This window comes from Staurois parvus, unplaced genomic scaffold (assembly GCF_062004578.1).
Source record: "Staurois parvus isolate SC_StPar_1 unplaced genomic scaffold, SC_StPar_1.0 ptg000056l, whole genome shotgun sequence".
Lineage (NCBI taxonomy): Eukaryota > Metazoa > Chordata > Amphibia > Anura > Ranidae > Staurois > Staurois parvus.
In genome coordinates, this window is record NW_028317852.1 from 2,542,942 (window position 1) to 2,567,578 (window position 24,637).

General features: G+C 38.8%; 1 protein-coding gene across 2 annotated transcripts in view; it reads right to left on the reverse strand.

The window, feature by feature from the left end:
• SIRT2 (sirtuin 2) overlaps positions 1-24,637 on the reverse strand; it is a 58,996-nt gene that overhangs the window by 13,663 nt on the left and 20,696 nt on the right. For both annotated transcript variants that reach the window (XM_089668230.1, XM_089668223.1), the window contains exons 5-15: positions 22,028-22,069; positions 21,640-21,746; positions 18,799-18,855; positions 16,490-16,558; positions 16,168-16,297; positions 13,991-14,050; positions 12,877-12,932; positions 12,018-12,094; positions 9,809-9,860; positions 9,650-9,717; positions 8,704-8,770 (exon numbers count right to left, since the gene is read on the reverse strand). In XM_089668230.1, coding sequence (XP_089524356.1) covers positions 8,704-8,770; positions 9,650-9,717; positions 9,809-9,860; positions 12,018-12,094; positions 12,877-12,932; positions 13,991-14,050; positions 16,168-16,297; positions 16,490-16,558; positions 18,799-18,855; positions 21,640-21,746; positions 22,028-22,069 — 785 coding nt within the window. The remainder of the gene's footprint in view (positions 1-8,703; positions 8,771-9,649; positions 9,718-9,808; positions 9,861-12,017; positions 12,095-12,876; positions 12,933-13,990; positions 14,051-16,167; positions 16,298-16,489; positions 16,559-18,798; positions 18,856-21,639; positions 21,747-22,027; positions 22,070-24,637) is intronic.

A 24,637-nucleotide genomic window follows, 5' to 3' on the forward strand; every position in this document is an offset into this window, starting at 1 on the left:
GTCTTTAAAAAGCTCAGACAGGTGCTACTAAGTTAGATTAATGAGTGGAGTAGAGGTGGACTTTTTAAAGGCACAGTAACAGGTCTTTGAGAGCCAGAATTCTTGCTGTTTCTTAGGTGTTCAAATACTTATGTTCAGCAGTGCAAGACAAATAGATTTTTTAAAAATCATACAATGTGATTTCCTGATTTTTTTTTTAAATTCTGTCTCTCAGAGTGGGAATGCACCTACAATGTGAATTTCAGACCCCTCCATGATTTCTAAGTGGGAGAACTTGCAAAATTGCAGGGTGTTCAAATACTTCTGTTCCTCACTGTACATATGCACACAAAGTGCCTTGAAAAAGTATTCATACCCCTTGAAATTTTCCAAATTTTTTCATGTTACAACCAAAAACGTAAATGTATTTTATTGGGATTTTATGTGATAGACCAACACAAAGTGGCACATAATTGTGAAGTGGAAAGAAAATTATAAATGGTTTTCAACATTTTTTACAAATATATATTTGAAAAGTGTGGCATGCATTTGTATTCGGCCCCCCTGAGTCAATACTTTGTAGAACCACCTTTCACTGCAATTACAGCTGCAAGTCTTTTTGGGTATGTCTCCACCAGCTTTGCACATTTTTGCCCATTCTTCTTTGCAAAATAGCTCAGGCTCTGTCAGGCTCTGTCAGATTGGATGGAGAGCATCTGTGAACAGCCATTTTCAAGTCTTGCCACAGATTCTCAATTGGATTTAGGTTTGGACTTTAACTGGGCCATTCGAACACATGAATATGTTTTGATCTAAACCACGCGTGTCGAACAGGCGGCTCTCCAGTTGTTGCCAAACTACATTTCCCATGAGGCATTGCAAGATTGACAGTTATAAGCATGACTCCCAAAGGCAGAGGCATGATGGGACTTCGCAACAGCTGGAGGGCCACCAGTTTGACGCCCCTGATCTAAACCATTCCATTGCAGCTCTGGCTATAGGTTTAGGGTCGTTGTCCTGCTTGAAGGTGAACCTCCACCCCAGTCTCAAGTCTTTTGCAGACTCTAACAGGTTTTCTTCTAAGATTGTCCTGTATTTGGCTCCATCCATCTTCCTATCAACTCTGACCAGCTTCCCTGTCCTGCTGAAGAAAAGCATCCCCACAACATGATGCTGCCACCACCATGTTTCACGGTGGGGATGGTGTGTTCAGGGTGATGTGCAGTGTTAGTTTTCTGCAACATATGGCGTTTTGTTTTTAGGCCAAAAAGCAAAATTTTGGTCTCATCTGACCAGAACACCTTCTTCCACATGTTTGCTGTGTCCCCCACAAGGCTTCTCGCAAACTGCAAGCGGGACTTCTTATGGCTTTCTTTCAACAATGGCTTTCTTCTTGCCACTCTTCCGTAAAGGCCAGATGGAGTGCACGACTAATAGTTTTCCTGTGAACAGATTCTCCCACCTGAGATGTGGATCTCTGCAGCTCCTCCAGAGTTACAATGGCTACTTCTCTGATTAATGCTCTCCTTGCCCGGCCTGTCAGTTTAGGTGGACGGCCATGTCTTGGTAGGTTTGTAGTTGTAAAATATTAGAAATATCTTGCGAGCCAGAAAATGAGCAAAAACTCCTTATTAATACACTCTAATGCTGGATCGCAAACCTCTAGCACATAACTACCAATGTGATAAACCGCAAAAAATAAATCTATAGTGTTGCGCTCCCAATCCTTAAATCAATATTTTGTTATTTGAATATGATCTCTATAATAAAGATCACAATAATTAAGAATGATGTGTGTAAATAAACATAAATACTAATATTCTTAAACTTTGAATTGATACAAAAAAATAATGTGCATGAAAAATGAACAATGACAATAAATCACTAAAAAATATTTAAATAAATATAAAAAATAAAAAATAATGAAATATAAAGATAAAAATAAAGATAATGTCCCAAAAAGTGACTTTGTGCTGGAAAATCTTCAATCTAAAATAATTGTAAATCGGTGACTGCTTGTGAATCCTCCCTCCAGTGAAGATGTGCGCTCACCTCATGAGAAGCCTGCAATTAGGCTATAAAAGCTTGCGGTTCACCTCCTTTGGAACCTACTAGTTTAGAACTCCTGCTTGAAGATAGGATGAATCTCCTCTCCAGAGGGTGCAACTCCTCTATACTTTCATCTCCATGCGATTCTCCACATATAAAAAAGATCTCGACATGGTGCTTTATCTTTTATATAAGTATGCCTTTTATTTGCTTATGATATGGCACTCACATATAAAGTGTGCGGATAGTGGTAGCACAAATGCAATCCCAAACCGCCGCTGATTGTCGGAGCTGTGTACTCGTGGTCCGGCAAACAAACTGACTCCCTCCGAGTGACGTTGCAGTCCCACCCCTACGCGTTACGCCACTGGTCACGTGGCTTCATCAGGGGGATTTGATTGGTGATCAACCAAGTCAGTTTGTTTGCCGGGGTTGTTTGCCAAGTCAGTTTGTTTGACTCAAGGGAGTCAGTTTGTTTGCCGGACCACGAGTACACAGCTCCGACAATCAGCGGCGGTTTGGGATTGCATTTGTGCTACCACTATCCGCACACTTTATATGTGAGTGCCATATCATAAGCAAATAAAAGGCATACTTATATAAAAGATAAAGCACCATGTCGAGATCTTTTTTATATGTGGAGAATCGCATGGAGATGAAAGTATAGAGGAGTTGCACCCTCTGGAGAGGAGATTCATCCTATCTTCAAGCAGGAGTTCTAAACTAGTAGGTTCCAAAGGAGGTGAACCGCAAGCTTTTATAGCCTAATTGCAGGCTTCTCATGAGGTGAGCGCACATCTTCACTGGAGGGAGGATTCACAAGCAGTCACCGATTTACAATTATTTTAGATTGAAGATTTTCCAGCACAAAGTCACTTTTTGGGACATTATCTTTATTTTTATCTTTATATTTCATTATTTTTTATTTTTTATATTTATTTAAATATTTTTTAGTGATTTATTGTCATTGTTCATTTTTCATGCACATTATTTTTTTGTATCAATTCAAAGTTTAAGAATATTAGTATTTAGGTTTGTAGTTGTGCCATACTCTTTCCATTTTCAGATGATGGATTGAACAGTACTCCATAAGATGTTCAAAGCTTGGGATATTTTTTTTATACCCCAACCCTGCTTTAAACTTCTTCACAACTTTATCTCTGACCCGTAGGGTGTGTTCGTTGGCCTTCATGATGCTGTTTGTTCACCAATGTTCTCTAACAAACCTCTGAGGGCTTCACAGAACAGCTGTATTTATACTGAGATTAAATTACACATAGGTGGACTCTATTTACTAATTAGGTGACTTCTGAAGGCAATTGGTTTCACTAGATTTTAGTTAGCAGCATCAGAGTAAAGGAGACTGAATACAAATGCACGCCACACTTTTCAGATATTTTGAAAAAATTTTGAAAACCAGTTATCGTTTTCCTTCCACTTTGTGTTGGTCTATCACATAAAATCCCAATAAAATAAATTTGCGTTTTGGTTGCTACATGCCAAAATGTGAGGCACTGTGTGTGTGTGTGTATGTATATATATATATATATATATATATACAGTCATGGCCGAAATTGTTGGCACCCTTGATATTTTTCCTGAAAATCAAGTATTTCACACAAAAAAGGTATTGCATTAACACATGTTTTGCTATACACATGTTTATTCCCTTTGTATGTATTGGAACAAATATAAAACAGAGGCAGAAAAGCAAATATGACATAATGTCACACAAAACCCCAAAAATGGGCTGGACAAAAGTATTGGCACCCTTAACTTAATATTTGGTTGCACACCCTTTGGAAAACATAACTGAAATCAGTCGCTTCCTATAACCATCAATAAGCTTCTGACACCTCTCACCCGGAATTTTGGACCACTCTTCCTTTGCAAACAGCTCCAGGTCTCTCTTATTGGAAGGACACCTTTTCCCAACAGCAATTTTAAGATCTCTCCACAGGTGTTCAATGGGATTTAGATCTGGGCTCATTGCTGGCCACTTCAGAACTCTCCAGCGCTTCTTTGCCATCCATTTCTGAGTGCTTTTTGACGTATGTTTGGGGTCATTGTCCTGCTGGAAGACCCAGGATCTTGGACGCAAACCCAGCTTTCTGACACTGGGCCCTACAGTGCGACCCAAAATCCTTTGGTAATCCTCAGATTTCATGATGCCTTGCACACAGTCAAGGCACCCAGTGCCAGAGGCAGCAAAACAACCCCAAAACATCATTGAACCTCCACCATATTTTACCGTAGGTACTGTGTTTTGTTCTTTGTAGGCCTCATTCCGTTTTCGGTAAACAGTAGAATGATGTGCTTTACCGAAAAGCTCTATCTTGGTCTCATCTGTCCACAAGACGTTTTCCCAGAAGGCTTTTGGCTTACTCAAGTACATTTTGGCAAACTGTAGTCTTGCTTTTTTATGTCTCTGTGTCAGCAGTGGGGTCCTCCTGGGTCTCCTGCCATAGCGTTTCATTTCATTTAAATGTCGACGGATAGTTCGCGCTGACACTGATGCTCCCTGAGCCTGCAGGACAGCTTGAATGTCTTTGGAACATGTTTGGGGCTGCTTATCCACCATCCGGACTATTCTGCGTTGCAATCTTTCATCAATTTTCCTCATCCGTCCACGACCAGGGAGATTAGCTACAGTGCCATGGGTTGCAAACTTCTTGATAATGTTGCGCACTGTGGACAAAGGCAAATCTAGTTCTCTGGAGATGGACTTGTAACCTTGAGATTGTTGATATTTTGCCACAATTTTGGTTCTCAGGTCCTCAGACAGTTCTCGTCTCCTCTTTCTGTTGTCCATGCTTAGTGTGGCACAGACAGACACACAATGCAAAGGTTAAGTGAACGTCTCTCCTTTTTATCTGCTTTCAGGTGTGATTTCTATATTGCCCACACCTGTTACTTGCCCCAGGTGAGTTTACAGGAGCATCACATGCTTGTAACATTCTTATTTATCCGCAGTTGTGAAAGGGTGCCAATACTTTTGTCCAGCCCATTTTTGGAGGTTTGTGTGACATTATGTCGAATTTGCTTTCTTTCCTCCCTTTTTTTGTTTTGTCCCAATACACACAAAGGGAATAAACATGTGTATAGCAAAACATGTGTTAATGCAATACGTTTCGTGAGAAATACATGATTTCCTGGAGAAATATCAAGGGTGCCAACAATTTCGGCCATGACTGTATATATATATATATACACACACACACACACACACACACACACACACACACAGTGGGGCAAAAAAGTATTTAGTCAGCTACCAATTGTACAAGTTCTCCAACTTAAAAAGATGAGAGAGGCCTGTAATTGGCATCATAGGTAATGACAATGATGCCCGGGAAATGAAGGAGTGGCGTCGTAAGAAGCATATCAAGATCCTGGAGTGGCCTAGCCAGTCTCCAGATCTCAACCCCATAGAAAACCTTTGGAGGGAGTTGAAAGTCCGTGTTGCCCAGTGACAGCCCCAAAACATCACTGCCCTGGAGGAGATCTGCATGGAGGAATGGGCCAACATACCAGCAACAGTGTGTGCCAACCTTGTGAAGACTTACAGGAAACGTTTGACCTCTGTCATTGCCAACAAAGGATATATATCAAAGTATTGAGATGAACTTTTGATATTGACCAAATACTTATTTTCCACCATAATTTGCAAATAAATTCTTTCCAAATCAGCCAATGTGATTGTCTGGATTTTTTTTCTCATTTTGTCTCTCATAGTTGAGGTCTACCTATGATGCCAATTACAGGCCTCTCTCATCTTTTTAAGTGGGAGAACTTGCACAATTGGTGGCTGACTAAATACTTTTTTGCCCCACTGTGTATATATATATATATATATATATATATATATATATATATATATATATATATATATATATACATACAGTGGGGATCGAAAGTTTGGGCACCCCAGCTAAAAATGTGTATTAATGTGCATAAAGAAGCCAAGGAAAGATGGAAAAATCTCCAAAAGGCATCACATTACAGATTAGACATTCTTATAATATGTCAACAAAAGTTAGATTTTATTTCCATCATTTACACTTTCAAAATAACAGAAAACAAAAAAATGGCGTCTGCAAAAGTTTGGGCACCCTGCAGAGTTAATATCTTGTACTGCCCCCTTTGGCAAGTATCACAGCTTGTAAACGCTTTTTGTAGCCAGCCAAGAGTCTTTCAATTCTTGTTTGAGGTATCTTTGCCCATTCTTCCTTACAAAAGTCTTCCAGTTCTTTGAGATATCTGGGCTGTCTGTCACGCACTGCTCTTTTAAGGTCTATCCATAGATTTTCAATTATGTTGAGGTCAGGAGATTGTGAAGGCCATGGCAAAGCCTTCAGTTTATGCCTCTTGATGTAATCCCCCATGGATTTCGAGGTGTGTTTAGGATCATTATCCATTTGTAGAAGCAATCCTCTCTTTAACTTCAGCTTTTTCACAGATGGCATCAAGTTACCATCCAAAATTTGCTGAAATTTTATTGAATCCATTTTTCCTTCTACTCATGAGATGTTCCCTGTGCCACTGGCTGCAACACAACCCCAAAGCATGATTGATCCAACCCCATGCTTAACAGTTGGACAGAGGTTCTTTTCATTAAATTCTGTGCCCCTTCTTCTCCAAACGTACCTTTGCTCATTCTGGCCAAAAAGTTCAATTTTAACCTCATCGGTCCACAGAACTTGTTTCCAAAATGCATCAGGCTTGTCTATATGTTCATTTGCAAAGTTCAAACGATGATTTTTGTGGTGAGGACGTAGAAGAGGTTTTCTTCTGATGACTCTTCCATGAAGACTATATTTGTACAAGTATCTCTTTATAGTGGAATAGTGTACCACAACTCCAGTGTCTGAAAGATCTTTCTGGAGGGATCGTGCAGTCAAACGTGGGTTTTGAATTGTTTTTATCACAATCCTGCGAGCTGTTCTGTCTGATATTTTTCTTGGTCTTCCAGATCTTGCTTTAACTACCACTGTTCCTGATGACTGCCATTTTTTAATTACATTCCGAACAGAGGATATTGACATCTGAAAACGCTTTGCTATCTTCTTATAGCCTTCTCCAGCTTTGTGAGCGTCAACTATTTTCAGTTTCAGTTTTCTAGACAACTGCTCAGAAGAACCCATGGTGCTGATTGTTGGGGCAAGGTCAGATGAGTCTGGACATTTAAAACCTTTGAGAATGACATCACCTGGTCTTCCCAGACGATGATTGAGAACAATCCATGACATTGGCAGGTCTCAGCTTGGCAAAGGGGGCAGTGCATGCTATAAATTCTGCAGGGTGCCCAAACTTTTGCAGACGCCATTTTTTGTTTTCTGTTATTTTGAAAGTGTAAATGATGGAAATAAAATCTAACTTTTGTTCACATATTATAAGAATGTCTAATCTGTAATTTGATTCCTTTTGGAGATTTTTCCATCTTTCCTTGGCTTCTCTATGCACATTAATACAAATTTTTAGCTGGGGTGCCCAAACTTTCGATCCCCACTGTACATATACACAATGGGGCAAAAAACATATGTATATACACAGTGTGTATATACACATATGTATATACACAGTGTGTATATACACATATGTATATACACAGTGTGTATATACATATGTATATGTATATACACACTGTGTATATACATATACATACACACACACACAGGTGTACCTTGGTAAATGCAGTTTCCCATAGGAATGCATTGAAAACCAATTAGTCCGTTCTGGAGGTCAGAAAAAAGTTTTAAAAAATGTCGCTGTCACTATAGGTCAGTGTCGGTTTTTAAATGTAATTACCGGCTTTTTTTTTTTCACTATAGCTCAGAGAATCAGCTGTCACATTCCCCCCCAGCTAAAAGAAAGAACGTTTCCTTTTAGTTTATTTCCCTGAGTTAAAAGAAACAATGTTTCCTTCTAGTTTGTTTCTCGAGATAAAAAAAAACCTTTAGCTCTGAGGAAAGTGACAGCTATTTCTGTGAGCTATAGTGAAGAAAAAAAAAAAAGCCGGTAATTGCATTTAAAAATCGGCACCGACATATACTTCGTATTGCGAAAAAAGATCATAAAAAATTTGTAAACCGAGGCATTATTTTCAATGGATTTTAATTCGAAAACCAAAAATTACGTTAACCGAGGCATTCGTAAACCAAGGTACGCCTGTATATATATATATATATATATATATATATATATATATATATTACACACATACATACACACACACACATATATATATACACACCATAGTTTATAGATGCTATAACTTTTTTACAAACCAAATAAACACTTCTTGGGATTTCTTTTTTTTTTAACCAAAAGACATCTAGCAGAATACATTTTGACCTCTATTTATGAAGAAATTTGATTTTCTGATTTCTTTTTTTTTTTTATTGGATATGTTTTATAACAGAAAGTAGAAAATATTTGGTCTTTTAATAAATGTTTGGTCTTTTTTATTTTATAAATTAAAAAATAAAAAACCCAGTGCTGATCAAATACCACCAAAAGAAAGCTCTATTTGTTTGAAAAAAATAATAATTTCATTTGCGTACAGTGTTGCATAACCAAGCAATTGCCAGTTATATAATGCAGTGCTGAATAGCAAAAAAATGGTCTGCTAATGAAGGAGGTAAAACGCTCAAGTGGTTAAATCTCTTTACATACCTTCCATCCAAGAAATTCAGCTAAGGCTAGACAACCATCATCACAGTTTCCAAGCCAGGCTACATCCCTAAATACAAAATATTGAAACATTTTATTCACAAAATTCTTATGGTCAGCTTTTCAGCAGTTAGAAAAGTAATTTGATTATGATCACATAAAGTCAGGGTTACCTGAAATATCTAAACCACGGGTGTCTAACCCGCAGTCCAATGTGGGCCGCATTCATAGCTAAAAAAATTGTAAACCTACTTAAAAATTTGGATTTTTGGGGGATTGTTTTGTAAAAATGTGTTTACACTTAGTGAACACATGCAGCCGAAGAAAAATTTGACAGTGTCTCTTTAATGGACTTATAAGTTTTATCTCCCCAAACTAAAATATCCCACTCTTCACAATCACACCCTATTCAGGTCATGAGTTTTCGGCAGCACCTATATTTGTGAGCAACTATTTTCAAGGATGAAGCACATGAAGTGCAAAATTAGAACCAAAATACTTGATGAGCACCTTGAGAATTCATTGATAATTGCTACTACATCCATCAAACCAGATATTTAAGCGTTATTTTATCAAAAACAGTGTCAAATATCGCACTAGTTTTATGTTGCCCTCTTTTACTTTTAGATTTAAAAATATTACAAAAAAGTTTAGTTTACTCAGATAGGAACTTTATCTATATCAGTAATCGTAACTTGTGATCTGCCAGACTTTTTCTGCTCATCAGTTATCCTTATTGTTAGTGTATTTTATGTGTGGCCCAAGACAATTCCCCATCTTCCTATGTGGCCCAGGAAAGTCAAAAGATTGGACACCCCTGGTCTAAACTCAAGCATAAAAATGTAATATATTGCAGTTATTTCTTTGCACTTATCAAACAGATATAACAAAACACATTCAGCAGTATATTTAGCAGACCAAAAGAGAGCAAATAAGAGAAGTACATTACCTGTAAGCTTTTTCTGAATCAAAGTCCATTCCACCTCCTAAACCAAGCAGTCCAAAAAATGAGTCTCCCTGTACAGTTACAAAACAGATTCAGTAAGGCAGTAATGACAAGTAAACCTACATTATTTCAAAACATTGATTTATTTTATTGTGACAGCACCTGGCCAGTCTTTTCTTTGTTGATTAAAAGACGTGGTGTCTTACTAGGCACCCTGGAGAAGGAGAACATAGAATACAATTACTTGTTATGACATGCATCCAGTGACCAGAAAAAAAGAACCCAGTCAGGCCTAGTCAATTGTTATATGTGCAATTGTATAAACAAAAAATACCAGAAACCTGATTTCTATGCTTATATATACAAAATAATTAAATTTACTATGAAGGACCTAATAAGTAGAAAGACCATAGTATGCCCTCAAAACAGCTTCAGTCCTTCTTGGACTTGTTGTCATACAATACCTGAACTGCGTGTTGTAGGTTTTCAAACCATCCTTTAAGCAGAAACATCTCCAGTTATTTGAGGAATGATGGAGGTGAAAATCTCCTTCACACCCTGCTCTCTAGAAGTCCCCACAAAAATGTAGCCATGTTTACATCTAATGTTTGAGAGGTGACCTTTTATTCTCTAGATCCAGTGATGGACTTATTCTTTGTGTTCATTAAACAACTTTTGATTCGGTGTTTGATAAGTATCCTTTCGTATGGATAAATGCATACCATAAAAGAACTGTGTTATTATCATCAGGTCTATCTGGTCGTGTAAATGGTCTCAAACTATGCTTATAGCTAGGAACAAGCATTGTGAGATATAGTGGTTGTAAACCTCAGACATGAAATATGAACAAAGCATATCCCCTTAGAGTGTATACTTGTCTCAATTAATGGTACTACGTATCATTTTTGTCTGCTGCTTCATTTCTCTACTATCCGTATGAATCACTTCTGACAAGTTTTCCTGACACCAACAGAAAAAAAGTGACGAGGAGGGACCTCCAGCAGAATGACAGTCTTGGCTCTGTTCCTGTGAGCTGCGTGGAGGGAGGTGTGTCTATTTCCTCTAATCAGCTCTCAGAGTTCTCCTCACTGAGCTCTACAGTATGTAATTACAGCTCTCTGCCCCCTTTTTCTGAACTCTCAGACAAGCGTTATACATTCTGGACATTGAACAGATACAACTTATGTAGGTGTATTTGTTTCATCTGTGTATCGCCTGAGGCCAGTCACTTGACTGGGTATATGTAAGGGTTTACAACCTCTTTAAAGCCATATTTTAGTTTTCTCCAAGCAGTAACTCATCCAGATGTTAGAAAAAGGATGAAAGATAACTCGTTAGAACATACAGGAAGGGAAAGGAAAATAGAGACAAACAGAAAAATTCTGCTATAATAAAACTCCCTCTAAACTTAAGATGGCCACTAAACCTGATACAAATTGATTTGCCTCAAAAGCATACATAGGGTTACATACGCATTCGTTAAAAAAAGTGAGAGTTTTCTAAAATCTAAATTATTTGAAAGTTGGCCTAATGTTTTTAATTCAGTTGCCTGCAACCTATCTTCTAATATGATACATTTAGGTTGGGGAAAAGTATTTCAAGATTCTAGTGCACCCTCATTCTGTGCAATTACTGGAGTCAGACACAAAACATACTTGATGTTGTGTAGTCTAAATGTTTACATTAACCTACAAAGCATACATAAATAGCTCTAAATTTCAGGACATGTTTTGCTATAGTGGTTCTGTCTCATATAGGACAGGCTCTGTACTACTCCCAAAGTCCTGATTCTTGTGGGACTTAAAGGACATTAGGACAACAGGAAATTACATAAACATTCTTTTTCTCAAATCTACACGTATGTTATATATCCCATGTAAAACAATGGTTGTATTACTTTGCATTTTTCAAAGTTTAATATTTTTGTTCAATCACCTTCGACCTTCAGAAGAATATACCAACTATATTATATGCGTTTATACCCTCTAGACTGGATTACTGTAATAAATTGTATGCAGAGGTGCCAGAGAAGAACTACATATAGCAGCTAAGCAGCCTGTGTGATGGGCATAATACACCATAATGCCCCCTATACTCCAGAATCTCCTAATAAAATGAAGAGCCCACATAGAGAGTCTCTTTAGGGTGTATGAGGCCATATTTTGGTTTACTAATGGATGTGGCAATAGGGAGCACCTGATAAGATACTGTACCAATTAATTTACTTAAGGTTATAAATAGACAACATGCAAGTCAGTTTGCCAGCAACTAACTAGATATGATCTTTCAAAAAATACACATGCACAGACAAAATAAAAAAAACACATAACTAATATGCAGAACCAGGGAGCAAGAACATAGCTATACTTACTTGCCAACAAGAGAAGCAAATGGCTGAACTTGAAGAGATGTTCCCATTACAATAAGCAGATCAACCTTGGGGAAATCCTACGGACACAGGAAAACCATGCATTAAAATAGTCTAATACAGAAGGATAGAAAGGAAAGTACAAAAACAGTCATTTAAAATCCATGTCACTTGTAAATTTATGTGAAATGACTGAATTTATTTGACAAGTGTACGAATGCAAATACTCACAACATAAACACCTGAAATTTTGGTCATGAATACTGATCTTCAAACATCAGTACTGTGTGCAAAAACTTAGTGATTAATAATTTGCATTAGAGTTAGCCATAAAAGGTAGACCCAATGGAATATTAAAAAACAACTCTAAGTACAAAAAAAAACTTTTTATGTTCTAAAGAAAGTGTTGGGTTCCGTTTCTCTAACAGGCAAAGGAAGAAAATAAAAAAAAACAGAACTTGTTTGTGATCAGTTCTTTTTCTCCATATCCTAGGTAGGCATGTCTGAACTCCTTACTCGAACAACAAATTAGGAGCTTTCCCTATACTGCTCTCTGTTAGTTGTGCCGTCATTCAACATGATGCAGTAGAGCACATGGCCATAAACACAAGGCCTGAGACAATGTCAAAGTTCTGCATTACTTTTCCTTTATTGCAAGTAAGTACATTTTTTATCTTGGTTACATTTATTGAATTCAGAAGATTCTCATTTTAAAATCTAACCCTAATTAATTTAGAAAAGAGTGATATGTAAGATACATAAAAAGAAACGGTTTAGCAACTTGTGATAAATATCTTTGTTATTACAATACAGGTTGGATTTTTGCATATTGCAGCATTTGTAACAAGCATTATCTACTTACCGATTTTAAAGCCGAAAAGAAGTGGGATGGGAGGCTTTCCCCAAAAAACACAATATCTGAAACATAAAATTTCCCATTAAGCAGTGAAGTTATCCCAATGATTTAAAGTGAAAAGAAACGGCTTTAAAGTACAGTATTTGTGAATTCAACACCAATAAAGCTAATACTAATTTAGCAGACAGTAATCAATTAAAACTGCACTGATTTTGGATCTCCTTTTTTTTGTGGTCATGTGATTGCACAGTCCACCCCCCCCTCTGTTTATTTCTGCAAAGTGATGGGGAAGAGAGGTGTCTCTGTTAAAGGGTGGGCAGAGAGGCAGACAGAGTGACGTTACACAGCCAAAGAATATGTTCCATACCTGCTTGAGCTTTCAGCTTTGACAGCGAGGCGCCTGCTGGAAGCTGCTGTCAATCAATTCAGCACAGCAGACAAATTAACTAAATTTTTGGATTCAATTTGATCTTAATTGTGAGATCTCTGCAACTGACTTTTTGTGTCTAGTACACTGCTGTGGTATAAGAAGCCAGGATTGAACCCAGCCCACCATACTCCAACTATAACTAAAATATCAACTTTTGGGTAGACTGTCGCTATCAGATTAAACACTTGGTAGAAATATTTTAGCATGCCGGATAATAACAGATCCATACTATGAAATTGTATATATGTAATCCAGCATTTCCAGATGCACCATTGGCCACAGGAGTAATTAACAAAATTACGCGTGGTTAAAAAAAAAAGATACTCATGACTAAATAATTTTATAATTATATTACAGATATGATTAAGACTAGCCATAAACTGTAAAGTATTTTTTTGTTTGGTCAGTGGGCAGAATGAAAAAGAAACTAACAAATTCCTCCATCCATACAAGTGCGGTGGATGATGGAATCCTCCCCTTCCTTCCACGTCTGGAATATTGTGTTCTGATAACAGTACTCTTTGATACACTGATCGATGGCTGCTGTTGCTTATATTCAAAACATTTTTCAACATGTCCCTTGAGCAAAAGTTGATCAAACAATCGACTTCTGTCAAGAGTGGATGATCATACACTGAATGAGATTTGGGGGGGGTCCTCGCTGGACTTTTATAACCATTTACGACTCACCTGGTTTGACCAAATTGTTACACTTTTCACACTTAGGGATCAGATCAGAGAAAATCTTTTCTGAAATGATAAAAGGAATACATCATGAAAAAAAAAATATCTGCTGAAATAAAAATGAAGTTTTTAGCTTTGTACATCTATATGATTCAGTTACTTTGATACTAACAAAGATAAAAACAAACATTCTAATCTTATGAACAGACCTGTAAATGTTCTCAGCTATACAGCCTGAAAAATTAAAGTAGATTATGCATTAACCACTTCCACTGGCCACTCACATAAATAAACACAGAGCAGCAGCATATATGTAAATAATGTACTGTGCTGAGACCGTGCTCCCAGCACAGCAACTAAACTGTCACGGAAAGCTCACGATGCATTCTTGCGATCGAGAGCTTTCGCGGTCACATGACAGGAATGCACAGCTTCATCTCCTGGCATTTTGAACCACTTAAAGGGCTGGGAATGGGTTAAAAAGGAAATATGCACACTCTGCTAGCCCAACACCCCCAATTCAAAATCCCTCGGTGTTTAAAAAAAAAAACTTTAGCAAAAAAACTTAAAAGATAGGCTCAACTACACAATGGCACTAGCAGTCTGCCTGTTTTTAACATAATAAAGTAGTTTGAAATCCTAACTTGATGACATTTATTGCTAAAGCACTGGGGGGTTGATTTACTAAAGTCAAATAGGCTGTTTCTCAGTGCAAGGGCAGTTGCACTTTGCAAGGGACTTCACCTCAAAGCTTGGTGAATGTGGTGGAGTTTTACTTTGCAAAGAATCAAAGAATACACAATTACATGAAAGGAAAATAAAGAGAAAAACAGCATTTTTGCTTGCACATGATTCACGTCATTCACTAAGCTCTGAGGCAAATTCCCTTGTAAAGTGAACAGCCTGTGTGTCAGAAACAACTGTCATGCCTGTTTTTCTTAAAATACTGTTTTCACCTTACTTTCAATCACTGTTGCATCTCAGTGCTGCTGATCTTCACTAGCCTCTCTCAGCTACTTCCTGCCTAAATGGACTCGCTCCAACATTGGCTATACATCATTGTTCTGGTCCAGCTTCTTCATGGTGACAGCAGTGTACCATGCCTGTACAATGTGCATGGAAACAGCTGCTTGTAGTCTTTATTTGTGCGTGTGTGACAACACAAGAGTACAGGTAGGATACAGTTGTCACCCAATAACAGAAAGTGTCTGAACAAGACAGAAGCAATGAGTATTATTCCAATGAAAGCTGAAGTTTTATAAAGATTCTAAACAACACTTGACATTACACTAACATGATAAAGCTTATACAAGATTTTAGAGATTGGGTCTGCACATACTTTAAAATCAATATGGAGCAAATCTGTTGAAGGGGTTAAATTATTCAGGATCACTAAGTTACAGATGCAGTTTAGTTTTTAATCTCCCAAGAGCTGCAGAGAGTGGATTAGTTTCTAATGGGACAGGCAAAACAGACAACACAACTGCAGGATGACTTTATCTATAGATAAGGGGGTTCATCATACAGCCAATTCTGTTGTGTTTGTACGGTCTGGGAGGTCCGATTAAAACAAAGCAGTCAAGTGCTCAGATTCTGGTGCACTTGCAACTTAATTTAAAGCAGAACTACACTGCATCTCAGCAGCACAAACCAAAAACACTAATTAATATTCAAAGCAAACTCATCTATTCATGTCTCCATGCTTTATTTTGCTGAAAAATCACTTTGGAAAAACCCCCCTTTAGCATTTCTGGCAACGGGCATCTTAAGTAAGCGCCGACAAATTTACATCCAAAATCTGCAAACCATCTTCCCTTAACTCAGGCATGCAGACATGAGGGAGTGCTTAGATGAGAAAACTGCTCCTGAAGACTCCTGGGATGTATCACATAATTTGCCTAGGCATGGAAACTAGGAAGTAACTGAAGAAATGTAAAACAAAAAAAGTTTAAAGCAAGTAAATATAATCTACAAATATTAGCAGCATAAGGATACAAATAGTCAATGTTAATTGAGCCCCGCTTCAAGTGTGCTTAAGAAACAGTGAGTATATTTTAAGGAATCCCGTTAATGCTGACAATATGATCAGTTTGCTGTTGGCCCATTCAAACAAATGAAAATTGTCAGATACTAATTTTATTATAAGGAAATAAAGAATATCTGGATGATGAGATGCATGATACCTTTCATCCAAGAAAGAGAATATTCCTCTCTACAGAATGTTCCAACACAGTGAGAGGTGTGGAAAGTTCCATGTGCCTCTACCAAGTCATCAGATGAGAGACCGGCTACCCGCTCGAGTGTATCTATGTTCTAAGAAGCAAACAGGATATGGAAAATGTTCCAAAATAGTAAGATTACAAAAACAATACTGAATAGTGTGATTTTATGTTATATTAACATTATAATTTATATTGTTCATGCAATACCTTTATGTATGTAATTATAGTACGCTATGCACTTCATTCCCTACTATGTCAATCAAAGGGGCACAAGCAGTAGTACCTGAGTATAGCACCGAAGTAACATTCCCTTTTCTTTCATTAGACGCATAAAATAATGACAAATAGTTGGCTGCAAAAAGAGAAATAAATAGCAACATTATTTTCTGGTAAAATAAAAATGCAATGAAATCAAGAAAGAATAATTAGGCATTGTAAAATCTTTGGGCAGTTCAATTAAACATTTGCATTGTTGGATGAGGAAGTCTCCAAATGATGTAACACTTGCAATACTTTTGGAGATTGGTCCAACACGTGTGTCAACTTTAATTAGGCTTTTTTGCGATCATTTTCTAATATGTCACTATGGTTCCAACAAATTCATTAAGAAACACCAACATTTTGTATATAAGAAAACTGTCAGTAAATAAGACCATCATTATGTTGCGTAATTTCTCTGGATTCTAGTGCATGTAAACAATGTATCAGTTGGCGCTTGCTGGGGGCCTTAGTCACCCTAAATTAAAACCACCTTTTAGTGCAAAGTCAATGGGTGGCTGCGACTGCACAGGGATGAACACTGTACCAAGTGGTACATGTGTTAAGGGCCTTGTGTGTTCAGGGATGAAAGCCTGAAATGAGAAAGACTTTGACAAGCTGCAGGCAGAACAGCTGAACGCTGTACCTGTGCCGCTCAGGTATGCTAAAATGCCAGGAAGGACGCACAGCATCTAGATGCCCCCATGTGCAAGGAGTTTTAAATGTTCACAAGATAACAATTATGAAAGCCCATCTATCAAGCTCATCCTAAGTTGCTATTCAGTAAAAATAGGTGGATCCACATATGTGAAGAGAACACTCCGACTACGGGAGAACACTCCCAACTACAGATGCAGTCTATGCATGTAAGTGTAATGCACATCAGTACTAGTATTGAAATGCAGGATAGTGGCCAATGAGTAGAAGCATAGGTATTAGCTGTCTATGCTCCAGATGGTGACATGACTCACAACTGCGGTACTGCTGCTCAGCCAACTGGTAATTGCTTGAGCAGCTCCACTTGTGAAGTCACCACAGTAAACACCTCTACACACTGAACTTCAGGATCTGATTCTAAGCTATTCTGAGCCCAATTCACACTTAGATATGGGGCTGTTTGCAATTACCCATGGGAGACTCAGTGGGGTTACCTGTGAAAGCAAAATGATCCTGACAGTGCCGGTAATCGCTTGTAATTGTTCATGCAACAATTACCTGTGAATGATTGGCCCTGGACAGACTGTTTGCATCCAGGATGAATCATCCACAGGTAATCGCTGCATGAGCAATTACATGCAAACAGCTGCAAATAGCTATGGGTGCTGTCAGGTTCCAAGTGCTTTTACTGGGGCTTCCTGCCCGCAGCTATTCACAGGGAGCCGCTGATTCTCCCATGGATAATCGCAAATGGCCCCATTCACAAGTGTGAATGGGGCCTTACTACAAGTTTACCTGATTAGTCAGAGGATTTCAGTGAGAGGGACTGAGGCTCCCAGCAAGCACCCACTGATACAATGCTACAAATTTATATACATCTTTCCAACAGGTACATGAATCTGTTGCAAGCAACAAAATTTGCTGTAGAAGAGCTCTCGCACCCAGCTGCTCTTCTTGCAGAAATGAGGAGCCACAGCTGCAGTATAATTTAGTCCATTGACATGTATTGCAGAATACGCAGCATGTCGCTATATGCACATAACCAACGGCACTTGCGTATTCACACGCACGCATATGGGAGTATATTTACAAATGTTAAATTTTACATTTTGAAAATAGCACTATTGGTAAATAGTTGGCAATTTCTGATGTTGATGTGGTGGTGTGGTGTTTTTATTTTAACTTACAGGTAAAATTATAATAATGCTCACCTGTAGGTTAAATGAATATCTACATTCACTGTTAAGAAGATATTCCAGGGAGCAGCAGCCGGTGACATCACCAGCACATGCACTCTGAAGGAACGGCATTCCCATGGCATTCTATCAGAGCTCTGTGCCGCGGTCATTATCATAGCTCGGCCATTCAAGCGGCTGCAGCCCATGAACCCAGAAGGAAGTCTGGGTGAAAATGGAAGCCTCTGCAGCTGTGACAGTGCTCTGCTGGAGGGCTTCATTTCAAGGTAAGTCTTTCATAATGTGCTAGTATGCAATGCATACTAGAATACTATTCCTTTACCTTGCAGGGTTTTTTTTTATCCTTTACTACAGCTTTAAGGATCATTAGCAGCTTCTATGTTTCTCCTAAGAAAGGTTTTCTTTAAAGGTTAGGTTTCTCTGTCATAAAATCAGCATTTAAGTTTTTTAATGTCATATATTATAACATTTTTGTGCTTACCTTGAACTGACCAGGATACAGTTCTCGAGCCAGCGCAAAAAATGGTTCTGGATTTTGCTATAAAAATAAACATTGCTTAATTATTATACTGTACACACACTATTCTGCAACACTTTTCAGATTATTTGGTTCTATTCACACCAGTCCTTGTTCCCCAAAGTAGCTACTAATCTAATATTTCTAGAAGGCACATACTCCACTAGGGACAATTTGCAAGGAAGCCAATTAATCTACCATTATGTTTTGAATTATGGGGAAGCTGGAACACCAGGAGGAAATCACAAAAATAACATTTACTTTTTTATTCACCCACTGTTGTACATTGTATATTTGTGAGTCTGTATGTGTTCTCTGCTTCACTGGGCTGTACAATTCCTTAAAGCATAACTAAAAGCAAAAAAATGTTTTTTAGGTTTGGATAGAGTTGAGAGAGATTAGAATGCTTGTCAGTTTTTATTGCTGTCTATGCCCCTGTTAAGATGATTCACCCTATTTGTCCCGTTTATCGTTATCATTGAAAGTGAAAGTAAAAGAAAACCCCAAATTTTGGGTTGTCCCCAGAAAGGTAATAAAAGGTGAAATCTTTTAATGGGACACAGATGACAAGAAAAAAAAATCTGTCAAAAAAAAGTTTTGCTTAATAGTTGTGCTTTAAAGTGACACTAAATGATATTCTTTTTCTCCAAAAATAATCCATACACATCCACACTTAATTGCCCAGTAAGCACTTTTTCATTACATTTTTTTTAATGTGTTTTTCTGCCTTGTATCATCCTCCGTGAGCTCCCAAACCTTTCTATTTCCTTCTCATTTCCACTTGTTAGGAACGAGCAGTGCACATTGATTACTGCTCTAAGCACACTACAAAGCCAATAGCCTAATTTCTCTAGTCCATCTTGGCAGCGAGCAAGAGAGGGTGACTACATTCCAACACACAGCAGAAAAAAAGTCACTTTAAAGCCCCTTTTTAGTATGTGCACTTTAAGTCTATTTTACTTTTCATCCCTTCTGTGTCCTTGCAATGTAATCACAGTGCTTGCTGTACTAAGAAGCATTGCATATGGTGACAAGGTGGGGAGCAGACTCAAGGACACACAAATGCATAGTCTGGTTTTTGGTCACTGCAGTTCAGCTCACAGCCAACAGGAGTACGCAAAAGTTGAACTCCTTAAAGTGCCTGCTGTGTTTTTAACATGAACAATGGCTGCACAGGGAAGTCTCCCACGTTACAGTGCCTGTGTTTCCGCTATAAGCGGCAGCTACACACGGAAGTGCCAATACTGACAGCGCCCCAAAGTGTCTAATGCATTTCAAAGCATGTGCTGCTGTGTACCTAAACCCCTCTCCCTGCATTTTTCTAAAACAGTTACTGTATTTCTAGCAAGAATCTGTATCGAATATGTCACTTTTTCTGCAGCTGCGCTGTGTCATCAGAGTATGGTGCTCTGGCTTCAGGCGCTGTTACAGTACAGCTGCTTAAAAAAAGTAACAATTTCTCTGCACACTGTCAAACACTTTACTGTGTCAACCAGGATTTCTTTTTAGTAGCTACTAACCACATAGGACAACTAGTTATATCAGCCATATAATGTTTCTTTAAAATCTAACTCTTGTATTGGAGAATGCAAAATTCTAAAACAGAGGCAAAGAAAGACAGTAGGCTTTAGATCCCTGTTGCCGAACAAGCAGCCTGCTATCCCTGTGTGTGGCGCGCTTTGTCCTAGGCTGGTTCCTCTACTTGTTGGGCACCAGAGGGTAGCACGTTGACAGTGGGGTAAGGGATGCTGAAACATTTTCTGCGATCCAGCACTGAAATAAAAGCTATATTATCAGGCAGAGTAATCTCTGTTTGATAGTTTATGCCATGGCCTCAAACAGAAGAAGCTTACCGCTGTCTATCATTCTTTTTTCTCTTTTTGACTTGATGTGTGATGATGGAGCACCTAACTAATGTACATTTTAAACTGATTAATGAAAAGGAAGCATCAGTGGATTGTCAGCCCATAGCTTTTAAGTGTATTCATTTCTTTTTACAGATCATTAGCAGGGAATAGAATACTGAATATAGCACCTGACCGAGCAGGGTATTTTCCTCTACGAGTCTCTGAGTGTGACCAGAAGAGTGACAATGTACTAACAGGTATTAGTACAGAGGAGTACCTACATCGACCTCTGTTCCCACATTCATATGACTGCAGGTAATTCGCCATCGAGTACTTACCTGAGAACAGGAGCAGTCCTTCTGTCCCATTCTGCTGTCTCTGTCTGGCTGCGGTTTGTTGATGTTAGCAGCCAGAACTTTAACAGCAAGCAGATATTAATCTGGTGAGCAGATATCAATCTGGCCAGTGGTAATCAGCAATAGAAGCAAGCAGGGCACTGAAGCTTCAGTTTCAAGTGGATATAATTTCTTGGAATGGAGGATTGTGGTGGAATCCCTGGAGGCTTTCCGTGGAACCCTAGGGTTCTGTGGAGACGTGGTTGATAAACCCTGGATTAGACCAATGGATTCTTTCATGTGGTTCTGCACATGGAATTTAATTTAAATGCTCAAATTTGCTAAATAAAGTAGCTCAAACAAAGACATCAGAAGTTCAAAGTTTTATTATAAAAGTGCTTACCCTACAATCTGATACCTTTGATCCCGAAAATGAGAAGGGGATTTTAATATTCATACTATCTTATATTTTGTAATTTCTAATATAACTGAGGAATACAGAATTCAGCAAGTCACAAGCAACACTGAGATAGATATAATTACAATGTACATGTGGAGTTACGGCACACGTAACTACTGAGGTCCTTTTTTCTTCCTAAATATAAAATCCAGCATGACCTTACCTTAAAGAATCCAATTTCAAATATGGCTTCAGGATATGGCAAGTTGTACTTCTGAAGATTTGCATACAGTCCACTGCCTGGTGAACGGAAGTCAGGGATTCCTGCGGCTTTAGATCAAGAGACAATCACTGAGGACCTTCGCAACCTATGTATTTTTTTTCAAGGTATATTTTTATCATTTAAAAAAGTACAAGTTACAGACAAATTGAAAGGTGCAGAGAAGGGCAAGAGCATCCTTACCCTCCGCCATTTCACTTACATCACATAATCCACCATATGCAGGGTTTATATACAACATATTTCAAGTCTATTAACAAAACAATCTGGTCACTGAAGTGCTGGTGGATCATACAAAATACAAATAGAGCAATGAAGTACAATTACTTACATGTTGAGATGCCTGCTCCAACCATAAACACCACATTCTTACCTATAATGGAAAAAGAGTGGGTTAAAAGTATATCATTTAAACACATTGTATACCATTCCTACTGAGACTGGAATAAGAAGTATTATTTTAGCTTCAATGAATTAACACAATTGGCTGGTAATCTTAGAAAAACTCTATTCTAAACAGAATGCAAATATACAGAAAATCAGGCAGCAGGAAGGCTTTTTTGTTGTAGAAGAACCTATTAGGCCTCTTCTGCCAAAAAAATGGGTTTTTGTAATGACCGTAAAATCCTTTTTCTTGGAGTCTATTGAAGGACACAGGAGATATTTACAGTGGTTCCAAAGGCTTAAGGTTCTTTTACTTTATTGCATTCTCTGCATCAAGGTAAAAAAAAAAAACCTTCTGCTCACAGGTTCCCCCCAGCCCCCTTTATACTTACCTGAGCCTGATCTTGATCCAGCGCTGTACCCAAGAGCAGCGATTCTCCCCCTTTTTTACAGAAAATAGAGGCAGCAGCTGAAGACATTTGCTCTTGCTGCTGTCAATCAGATCCTGTTATGAGGGGGGCAGGGCTGAGCCACACTCCTTGTGTCAATAGAAGCAGATGGTGAGGCTTGGGATCATGCTTGCACAACTGCCCCCAAGAAGCTTCCTATGGGGGGCACTCGCCAAAGAGTTGGAGCCAAGAGCACTGGTGGGGGATCCCAGAGGAGGATCAGGTCTGCTCTATATAAAACCATTGCACAGAGCAGGTAAGTATGACATGTTTACTTTTTTTTAAAGAAGGTTTACAAACACTTTAACCTTTGGACTACACTACTGCCTACACAAGGATAAGACACTGGCAAATAAAAGTCCTAATACTGGCAGTATAATAATAAACGGGGTGGGACCTGTGTCCCTGAATGGACTCCAAAAAAACATTATTTTACTGTGAGTACAAAAACCCTGTTTTCTTTCTCATCAGGAAGTTTTCTCAACAGGAAGTTTTTCACTTTTGGGATTTCCTAAAGCAGTAGAACTGATGGGGTGAGCAAACAATCACTAACAAGCCCACAAAGATACAGCAGAAATTCTGGGGACTGTGTATAGCTCAAAGAGCCACCTGAAGACCCTTATGGCGAAAAGTTCGCATCAGGTGAGGCAGAAACGTCCACCTTGCAAAAACTTGAGAATGAGCGAACCCAAAAACAGGTGTCATACTTGGAAATCTGGGAAAAAGTTGCATGATGACAAGAAGCGCAAGAATCACTCACAAATCTAGTAGAGTGCTCCTTACGGGGTCCCTCAGGGACAACACAAAGGGAATCTGTCTTCCTGAAAGAAGTTGGACAGAAGGACAGAAGAACAATGTCCTGGTTGAGGCAAAAGGTAGAAACTACCTTACGCAAGAATGAAGTACTTGGCCTTACCACCTTGTCCCTATGCAAACCCAGAAAAGGTTCCTTGCAGGGCAAGGCTGCCAGTTCAAACAGTCAGCTTGCAGAAGTTATGTTTACAGTGAACACCACCTTGTAGGTGAAAGTAGAGATAGGAATGTCTGTAATGGGATTGAGAAGGGCAGAGAGGACTAAATTCAGATCCAATGGAGTCACAGGGGAAGAGGACAGGAGGAGCTACATGGAAGATCCCTTGTACAAAGGTCTTAGTTAAAAAAAGAATTAATGGCTAATGGCCCCTCAAAGTGAACAGAAAGGACTGAATTCTGACCCTTGATAAATGCTGAGAGCTAAACACTGGTCCAGACCCAGCTGCAAAAACAAGTCCCATGGAAAACTCCTGGGTTGAAAGCCCAGAGACTCACACCAATGTCCAAATACATGGAGGACCTTTGTAAGCCGTGTATTGGGGTGGGCTCCCAAGGATACAGTGAAGTCACGGACGAGGAAAGCAACCCCAACACCAGCTTTTGCCACAACAGAATTTTACTTAGATGTGGCAAATAAACACAACCACAAATGCTGAGAACATACAATAAATTTACATACACCCAGCCCAAAGGCTGAGACCCTTGTGCTGCACAGCACGGCGCCTTCTGATAGATGAAGGTAGAAAGTGTAGCAATTTACCTACTGGCGGGCGCAACTAAGCTGCCACACCTTACCCGTTATTACCCTAAGAGAGCAGGAATCAGTGTATGGGTGTATGGTATGGGCTAGCCTGTGGTGCAGCACAACAGCTTACAATCTTACACAAATCTACAGTATTCCCCCTCCCATAACTGGTCCTGTAGCACGTGCCTGAGTATTCCTTCTGAGCAAAACACCAGTCTGGCTTGAGTTTGTGGGATTTTATCAGCTCTCCAATGTGAAATGTCGCTTAAGTTATGAAGTCTTTCCAATGATCAGCAATAACACTTGTGGCCTGACACAAACAGAGACCCTAACTAACTATAGGCCTGGTCTCAGTCTCTAGGCGCCAACACTGAAATGAGGTGCATGCACGATCTTACCAATCCGGATCTGCTTTGTATCTGCTGGTGACTCTGAACAGAACAAATGTCTCTCCAACAAGCATGCGGTATCGCAGTGTATGTTGCTTTGTTCCTCTGCTCTCATCAGCATTCCTGGCAGCAATCTTCCTTTCTCTGAACAGGATCAGGGT